General features: G+C 39.7%; 1 protein-coding gene across 1 annotated transcript in view; it reads left to right on the plus strand.

Moving 5' to 3' along the window:
- LOC140944903 (short transient receptor potential channel 4-like) overlaps nucleotides 1-10000 on the plus strand; it is a 35752-nt gene that overhangs the window by 6862 nt on the left and 18890 nt on the right. The window contains exons 4-10 of the mRNA XM_073394009.1: nucleotides 1084-1247; nucleotides 2916-3113; nucleotides 3844-4015; nucleotides 5614-5932; nucleotides 6996-7349; nucleotides 7841-7867; nucleotides 9132-9324. Coding sequence (XP_073250110.1) covers nucleotides 1084-1247; nucleotides 2916-3113; nucleotides 3844-4015; nucleotides 5614-5932; nucleotides 6996-7349; nucleotides 7841-7867; nucleotides 9132-9324 — 1427 coding nt within the window. The remainder of the gene's footprint in view (nucleotides 1-1083; nucleotides 1248-2915; nucleotides 3114-3843; nucleotides 4016-5613; nucleotides 5933-6995; nucleotides 7350-7840; nucleotides 7868-9131; nucleotides 9325-10000) is intronic.

Below are 10000 nucleotides of genomic sequence, written 5' to 3' on the forward strand. Positions count from 1 at the left end.
GATAAATTACCATTTCAGACCAAAAAAGATGCTATGTTTCGCACCCGTTTTCAGACTGGAGATAGTGACAAAACGCAAGATAAATTGTTTACATAAAACAGAGAGTATGTCATCATTGCTGAGATTAAAACCGCAACAAAAATATTTCTTTAAATCGGTTTCTTATTGGCACATTACAGTTTCTTTCTTATTCATTTGGAATTGAAACGACGAACACAATGATACACAACCGTAGTTCCTTCGTAAACCGTACCCTATTCCAGACCAAAATGGGCAAAGTCTATACCCGTTTTCAGACCAAAACGGCGCAAAAACTCTACCCTTTGGGGCCACACATGTACCTATATGGCTTATATAAGGGAGTACCCTCCCCCCGGGGGTTTTGAGCATGGTGTTGTACTGCTTGAAACTTTTATTGAATTTGAGGAGAAGGGGGAAAGAAAAGCCAAGGGACCGCTCATTATTTATCGCCTGGGGGGGAGGGGGAGGATTTTGGGCTAAACAAAGTGAAATTTAGCCCATCCTCCCTTTGAATGTTACTTCACTGAAGTGATCCCCCCTAATAACTTTTGATGACTTTTGCGATCCCCCCCTCTGGTCTTCATTTTCCAAGCAAATTTGAGTGGTCCCCTCTCTGAATCCTTCCAAAGTTTTCAGCGATCGCCCCTTTTTTCTCTAACAGTGCCTCCTTTTCAACAAAAGGAATAAAACTCGATATCATTTGTTGTTACAGGGCAAGACTACTATGCGAAACTGCACACCGCGGGACCACAGAACCTGCGAAATCGGAGGAACCTAAAAAAATGACTGTTTTTATTACAAATTCCTTTGGCTAACGTGACAAAATAACTAGTTACAATACATGGTAACACTGATAGGCTATTCACAGTCCCCTATTATTAACAAAGATCGTCGAGATCGAGAGCTGACCGTCTGGGATCCACTTTGTAGTATTTTCAAATATACCGAGGGGGCGGGCCTCGGGGTTCCCAAACCGCCCCGTATGGTTCCATCGGCTCGGCAGCCGGGTTCCGCGGTTCCGCCGTCTGCAGTTCCGCACATTAGTCTTACCCGTTGTTACAGACGAGGTAGATAATCAAGGCCAACAAACAGAAGGAAGACAAATTACTTTTGAAGAAAACTTAATGAAGACCATTGGCCAGCGCAAATATGAAGACATCGAAAAGCTAGTTACACCACGGACACTCCAAAAATGTGAATCCAATACTTTGTTGCTGTCAATGAAGGTAAATAATAATAATAATAATGAAGGTACTCGTTAACGGTAGTGATTTATTCCTTGGCCCAACTTCATCCGATATGCAGTTGCTATGGATCATTTTTACATTTTTAAAGTTAATTTTTGAGACCTTTAGAACTATTTCACTTGGGTAGCCAGCAGCTTGGCAAATATAATGAAAAAAATGGTGTTCACGACCGGACTGTCTGTACACTGCTTTTCAAGCGTTTCCGATTGAGCTATTGATGAAAGTTGAAGGAAGGGCAAAAAAGGGGGGCAAGGGGCAGAGAGAAGATTTTGTTTCCTTCCTGTCCTCTCATTTCTCCTTCATCACATTTTTTTTGCTCTCTTTCCAACTCACAACAAACAAACGCGGGAACGCTTGCTACGTAGGATATTGGTACACGAACACGACCGCCTTTTCAATGTTTTGGAAGACCAGCAATACATATGAGGGTATATCTATGACAAAATTCAATAACCTAAATTGAAAAGAGTTAAGTCAAATCTGAAATATGCCGAGTCAAAGTTGGAAAAAAAAGACTACGATAAAAGGAAGAAATACTAAAAAAGCCACTATCATATAGGTATCACGCAGAAAAAGGCATCACGCAAATGAGCATAACGCAAAGGCATCACGCAAAGAGCCAACACGCAAAAAGGCAGTCCGCAAAGAGGCATAACGCAAAAATGCAACACGCAATAAGGAATCGCAAAAAAGGCAATTTGCAAAAAGGGCATCACGTGATAAGTTTACTTACGATCTAGGCCTGGATCTTAAACAGTATTATTTAGTACATACTGCAAGCAAACCGAAATGGTATTCGAACGAGACATTCCATCTTGCTCACCTCGTGAGGTGCTTATTCGGTACCTTAGGCGTGCCGTGATTGATATATTACAACAAGTCGAAAACGGAATTGACAGCGATTGCATTTCTTTCCAGCTGGAAAACTTAATTGATTTATTGTTTTAGCGGTTCTTCGTGCAGCGTCAACAGCAATGGAAAATTGCCGTCAATCTGAGGATGGTCCCACTATATGTGAGCAAGATGGAATGTCTCGTTCGAATACCACTTCGGTTTGCTTGCAGTATGTACTAAATAATACTGTTTAAGATCCAGGCCTGGATCCTAAGTAAACTTATCACGTGATGCCCTTTTTGCAAATTGCCTTTTTTGCGATGCCTTTTTGCGTGTTGCCTTTTAGGGTTTATGTCTCTTTGCGTACTGCCTTTTTTGCGCGATGCCTTTTTGCGTGTTGCCTCTTTGCGTGATGCCTTTTTGCGTGTTGGCTCTTTGAGTGATATCTCTTTGCGTGTTGCCTCTTTGCGTTATGCCTTTTTGGGTGTTGGCTCTTTGCGTGATGCCTTTTTGTGTTATGCCTTTCTGCGTGTTACCTTTTAGCGTGATGCCCTTTTCTGCGTGATACCTAGATGATAGTGGCTTTTTTAGTATTTCTTTCTTTTAGGGTGGTCTTTTTTTTTTTACCAACTTTGACTCGGTATATTTCAGATTTGACTTAAGCCTTTTCACTTACAGGTTATTGAATTTTGTCATAGATATAAACCCTCATAAATACAGCCCCAGCGACTCATATGGAAACGCTTATTGGCGCGTTTTATTCAAGCTTTCCTTTGCAGCGTGTTCTTTGTTTTCTTTTGCATTGGATCACAGGTGAACTATAAGCTTCGCAAGCTGGCAGAAACTATAGGACCTGATGCAGGGAGGTTTAAGCGACTGGCAAACTCGGTAGAAGAATTTACTTACCGTTTACTGGATCCGCTTAAAACTAACTCAGATTGGTGTAGACAATTTGGAGACTATTCCCTGGATGAAATGTTGAACGACGCCATTGAATTCAAACAAAAAAAGGTGGGGAATAAATAGTTTGATAATGTCGTAGTTAACTCCCGATAACTCGAACCAAAATCGATTTTCCCTGGATTTCCTTAATACATTTACTGTAATTTAACCCTTGCTAACTCGAATCGATCGTGTACTGCAGTGCGAAACATTAAATTTATTAAAAAACATCAGTGTCAATCGTCAATTCTTTGTCTTTGATGCCTTTTCTTCGGTCCAAGACAAATACCGTGTCCAGCACTGTATAGTGATCAGAAGAAAAGGGGAGATCACTAGAAAGTTAGCATAACTGGTACATTTCGCCGATGAGGGAAACTGAAATGGGTCTGACACATTTCTTGTTTTGTGTAATAGTTTTATTTGGTGGTTTCTGGGATGGAAATGAACGTTCATAAGAGATCATTGCACTCGCGTCTCCTTTCGCGTGCGGCTCGCGTGTGACTTCTCGCGACTCACCCAATAGCGTACCGCGCGGATGACGTCGAAGTGACTAATTTGCATTTTTTGTCTGAGTTTTGTCATTTTTCTTATTTCAATGACAAAAGACAGGCAAGCATGACATTTTAATGTCAAAAGTGAGACAAAAGTGAGGAAGTCACTAATGTTAATTTTAGTTTGTTTGTCTAAGTTTCGGGTCTAAAAATAGTAACTGCGGGCAGCACTATAAGACAGCTTGCTTGCAGGCTAGGCAAATCCATATATGGGCAACGATTACGTCTCTTTCTCTATCTTTTGTCAGCTGTTCACTCACCCAGCTGTGCACAGTGAAATGAATCGCAAGTGGCATGGTCGTGCTTTAGAGCAGTGTAAACCTTGGCAGCTTAACTTCCTCACGGTTTGGTGTTTGTTTGACCTGGTGTTTTCTCCAATCCTTCTTGCGGTATTCTCTTTGTGGAGAAACTGGACACCAGGTACAACATATTAAATAGCTTATTGTCAAGAGCGTTAACTGTTTTGAGGTTAGTAGCTAAACACGTCGACCTAGTAGCTTTATTACTAATTATAAAATAAGTAAGATAGTACGCGCGTTCTGATTGTTTAAAAACCTATGATTTATTGTGCCGGTAAACGCATAGGAAAAATAAACGACTCCGTTTTTCTTAAAGTTATTTTATAACAGCAATAGACCACACTTTCTATGGGTTTACCGGCATGATAACCCACTTGGGATATTGGGAGAACACTCGAAAAGCTTTTAAATCACTTGCCTTCGGCTCTTGATTTACAAGCTTTTCTCATCTTCTCCCCGCCTGGGTTATCACGCCGGTAAACCCATAGAAAGTGTGGTCTATTGCTTAAATAAAACTGCCCGTCATTGTTGGAATTATAGCTCAACCGTTAAGAATTTCATGAATGACTCAGAACATATTCTTTATGCAGATTATGCGCAATTCATTCTTATTAGCAGAGGTGAAAACAAGGAAAGGTTCCAAACATCAAATATGGAATATCTTTCTTAGTTCTCACAACATTTTCAGAAACTTAAGAATTAAGTACATGCTTGTTGTTTTGCTTAAGTTGCCCTGACCTAGTCTTTTAGAACAAGAAGTATTTTCGTCAAATATGGACTTGAAAAAACTCAGGTAAATTAAGGCCTGGACCCAAATCTATTTTATGAAAATAATTAAAGGGGGTGGTCTAAAACTTGATCCATTTTATATAATCCTGAATAACTCTGGGATATCGTTGACAGTAATACTCGGTTGTGAAACCTTAAATGCTGTTTTGGATTATATATTGTCAAGTAACATGTCAAAATTGTTTTCAGCTGAAAACTGAACTTCCCAGCTAAACGGCAGTCTGGTGGCTGCATTTAGGTTTATGTTGTTGACACCTAAAGGCACATCATCTCTGTCCTTGGAAATTGGGAGATAGTTTTTCATTGGGGAAGTGGGCACTAGTATAAAATGCCGTATACAGTCAACTCCCTCTAACACGGACATCTTTGGGACCGGCAGTAAGTGTCCGTCGCAGAGAGATGTCTGTCTTATAGAGAGTCAACTAAAGGGAGTAAAGAAAGGAAGAAACCAACTCTAGGTGTCCGTTTTACAGAGGTGTCCGTCTTATAGAGGTGTCCGTTAAGAGAGAGTCGACTGTATTTTCAAAACCAAAGATATTTGATGAAGGCCAAGCACAGTTTGTTTTCTTTTACTATTTTGACTAATCTAATAGAGACAAACTTAAGGAACTGTAATTATAAACTGTTGCGATTTTTGCTTTTGAATTTTTGGCAGTGACATGTCACGTGATCTTATTTGCAGGCGTCCACATCTGCCAAAGTTTATGGTTCTTATGAATAAACTTTCAAACGTTGGACCACTTTTGTGTGCAGTAGCTTGAATAAATGAAGCTTGAGAAAACAGACGACATTTCGTTACGCTACCAACGGTTTCCCTGCAAAAATAGAAATTTCATGCATTCACATAAGACAATTGTTTTTCACGATACGAAAACAACGGTACAAAAACTTATTTTGGACTTCTCAACGACTCAAATTTTTGATTTTCAGAAGAGACGGAAGAGGGAGGAGTCCAGCCTTTAACAGTCTCCAGAGTGTACCTGGCTTTCCTGGAATCTCCTAAATACAAGTTTTTGCGTGATACACTGAGCTACATAATCATGCTTGTCCTTCACTACGCCCTCTGTCTGTCACCTTCATCCATTGCGTTCAGTGGATTAGAGTGGGCCATCCTCGCTTTCTACATCGGTCGTTACTTAGTAGAGTTGAAGCAAATTTCGGGCGTTAAGCAATTTTTAACACGATCAAGACAAAAAGAGGACGATAATACTGGGCTTAGCTGTCTCAAGTTATTTTCAGTATATTTCAGGTAAAGAAGTAGGAATGAACGAGTCCAAAGAAGATAGACACGTTGGAAAAAGTTCTTGAATAGTTTATACACTGGCTTGATAAGAACTACGCCTATTCTTTATATTCGTTCAAATATATAAACACCGTGTCCTTCGGCTAAGAATCTGCCAGAGGGAGAGCTGGTTTTTTTTCCGGCATAAGTTCCTCGAAAAAAAGTCGACATTATACGAGAGAGCCAGTATTCTAACATTTTACTATTATACTATTTTACTATCTTTTTTAATCAGTTCTTATCTGGAAGCGGGCGATCAAAATTCTCCAGCTATTTTCTGATTACTCGCACTACCAAATTAGTTGACGGCGCCACCGGCTTTGTATGACGTCATTCGTGCAATCTTAATTTATTATTACACGATTTACGTTATTCCTCTGATGATGTCAGTTATTGGACAATTGACATAAATCTTACACATGTGGTGCCTTGGCGCCTAACAAAAATTTTACCGGGGATCAGAAACTTAACGAAGATAGATTTTGAATCAAAATTAATATTCCCGATTATGTTTTAGAACATTTGCACAAGGAACAATGGGGCTTAAAACTCGGCCATGTTTGATTATATGTAAAGAATGACGCTCATTAATGGAGCTATGTCATGGCTGGCTTGTTTTGTGAATAAAATGCCAGTTACACGTCCTTATTCGCTATGAAATTTGATGTTTTTGATGTAAATGACAAAATCTTAGCTTTGTATCCCCTACGTATTATATCAAACGTTACAAGCAACAAAAATGAACTTGAAAGACTGTTAGAAAGGCTAACAAGTTTTCAGAAACGTCAATTGCAATCTTTTTCAATATTCTTCGAATTTGTTCATCCGTTCTAAAAAAATCCTTTGAAGTTGTTGCGCTATTTAAACCTTCTTGAAACGTTTCGAGTTTTACTCAATTTGGTGGCAGTTTCCACTGTTTGAATTTTGGTAAATTTTTCTGACACAGCACCTTTAAATTTAATTTTTTGTTTTACTCAGCTGAGTCATAGCAACTTCGAAGTGATTGTTCTTTGTTTTTATTTTGATTTAGTGACTGTTGGAACAGGTTTGACGTTGCAAGTCTTGTAATCTACTTTATAATCCTGATATTGCGAATTGCCACTTGGGTCACTGGTGGATCAGTTGCAAACAACAGAACCCTCGTTATTGCTGGCTATCTGTACAGCTTTAACACCTTGTGTCTTACTCTCCGAGCTTTTGGCCAGGTGATGGAACAACAAAAAGATGTTGGCACCATCCAGATCGCCCTGTTTAGCATCCTTAGAGACGTTCGGACAGTACTATGGCAGTTTCTTGCGGTAATCTTGGCATTCTCCATCGCTATTACGAAGATTTATATGTCCGAGAGATCGTTTATTGCCAATAAAAGTGAACGACCTGAAATGTAAGAGCCCATTTGCTCAGATTCATCTTAGAATTGATACGCATTGTTGGCGTAAATACTTGCTGCAAATAAGCATCTTTAATTTATTAAAAGATGACTCATTTGCCCCCAGCTTGCAAGAGGTTAAAGTCTTCTCGGTTTGTAGTTGTTCAAAAACTGTCGTCTTCTAGAGCGATCTCTCTCGGCGGAAAAAGAGTAACCGAATTCTTCCCAAGCTCATACTGTCACGCACCGCAATGTCCAATTTGTTCACTTATTTGAGAGAGATGAGATAGAAGCAAGACTGATGAGACAAGATTTGTCTGCTACGGTACCTTTCGTTTTCGCGAACTAAAAGTCATATCTACCATCATCAATTCTAAATTCTAGCTAAGTTATACATTCTCCTTTAATTGACCTCTGGCACTGAAAACTACGTTACAGAAGTCTACTCAAATAAACGATGTTGATAAAAGTCACATATTAATTACATATATTGCTATGTTTTTTAGTGCTTGCAAGAAACCTGGTCTTCCATGGTAGGTAACATGCTTATACGGAAACGACCGAGAAAACGAGGCTAAGAACACGATCGAAATGTATCAGTGGGAAGGGGGTATGAGGGATTAGAGGAAGTGCAGCCACCTTGTCTTGTAAAAAAGAGGGGGGCTTAAGCTTTCATCGGACAGCAGATCTCACGATTAAGGGTTGAGGATTTTTTCAAAGTGGTGCAACGTATACCATGTCATACTGGAATGTGTTGAGCCTTGACTTGCACATCGCAAACGCAATGGTCCCTTGGGATAGAAACTGGTACAGAAAAGTTTTAATTTATATTTCACAATCTTTTTCATCTAAACAAGATCACGTAGATGCATCTGCATGCTGCAGTAAAATTTGCTATCTAAAAGTGAATAACGATAATGTTTTATTTTAACTTTTCAAAAAGAGAAGCAAACGAAGAATTTTAATCACATTATTTTGTCTTTCCCCCATGCTTCAGCATGAAACAACATGGGGATACATTTTACTACATAGTACCAGGTCGATCCTGGCGCCATATGTTTTCTGCATTCAGTGATAAATGCACAAGGTTGTATTTGTTACTAGCCCTAGGGTCTTCCTAGCTGAGAGGTATGAAGATCCTAGCACGATCGAAGTGGATCGATCCTAGCACCATGTAAACTGCTTTGGCAAGGAAGATACCAGTAACAAACCAGTCTAAAAAAAATGGCGGCGGCTCGTTCAGTGGGTATCACACAATAAAGGCCGACAATTTTGGTGGGTGTTGCCACCACCTAATGATTGTGATAATTCTGCTGAAACATAGTTACTAACGCAAGCAAAGAGAGCAGCCCGCCATCTTTAATTTCTTCTCTACTTGGTAACCACAGGGACCGAAATTTCTGCATGTAAACCAGTTGAAAGTTGAGTTGGGTTTTTCCACCTTTTAGGATCTTTTTATTGCTAGGGTCTTCTTCTGTCCATGTAAACAGACCCTAAACAAAACCCTATATATATATATATAAGTTCACGGAAGTTCAGGTTTCACGAGTAATCATCGTTTGATTGCTACAGAACTGTTTCGTATAGTGCAAGGACCACACTCATCAGGCAATTTTGACGACTGAACTGTTCAACTGTCAGTCGTCAAAATTGCCTGATGAGTGTGGTCTTTGCACCATACGAAACAGTTCTGTAGCAATAAAACGATGATTATATATATATATATATCTTTTCACGAGGGTCAGGTGATTTCCTATCTGCTGAGGGCCCACTGAGATTATCATGTTTTATTTACAGTTGGTGGGCGATGTTCTCTCATCTTGGCCTTTCCTTGCTGGATCAATCTGAAGAGTCTGACCCAATGACATCTGTGGATCCTCCCTCGGTCATCCTCGCTAAAATCTTCTTCGTTGCTTTTCTTATCTTGGGAGTGGTTCTACTCATTAACATGCTCATAGCCTTGTTATCGAATACATACCAGAAAACAGAGGTTAGGACTTAACTTGTTGTTCTTAAGCTAACTTATATACACTATATAGTCGCAATAGCTAACAACAACAACAAAGAAATATTATTAATTTCTTCTACATTTATCAATTAGCCCTCTTTGCTTCCATTGCATCCGCAAAATTCAAAAGAACTTTTATCTCAAAGAGGGACATTGAGGGCCAATTATTATATAAATATATAAAAGAGAATGTATTGATTAATTTGCCAGCATTGTAGGCAATGTTTACTCTTTACCGGATAGCTGTTGCGCCGAGCACGAAAACCATACCGGCAGAGCTTCTGCTCACACGTAAAAAACAGTGATTGCGGTCCGATTTTTTTGCATCGGAGAGAAGCTGCGCCCCTCAGATCTTGAATGAAAGTGAATCGTCACAGATCGAATAGATTTGTGCCACTCTTCGTCGCAGTGTGAACAGGTATTCGGGCCTTAGCTGCATGAAGTAAATGAGCAGGAGCGAGGATTGTGACCCATTAAAAAGAAAGTAAATATTCAGAAGTGAGAAACCACTGGCAAATCCTCCCCGTCAACCACTCCGCTATGATGTTCAGCTAGACGTGTGTGAACGACTTGTTCCAGTTCTGTCAGTTATATTCCGTTACGTTGCCGTCCATCCTTGACCGGATGGCTCTTCATGTAGGCAAGAAAACTGTCTATC

Source organism: Porites lutea, chromosome 7 (assembly GCF_958299795.1).
Source record: "Porites lutea chromosome 7, jaPorLute2.1, whole genome shotgun sequence".
Classification (NCBI taxonomy): domain Eukaryota; kingdom Metazoa; phylum Cnidaria; class Anthozoa; order Scleractinia; family Poritidae; genus Porites; species Porites lutea.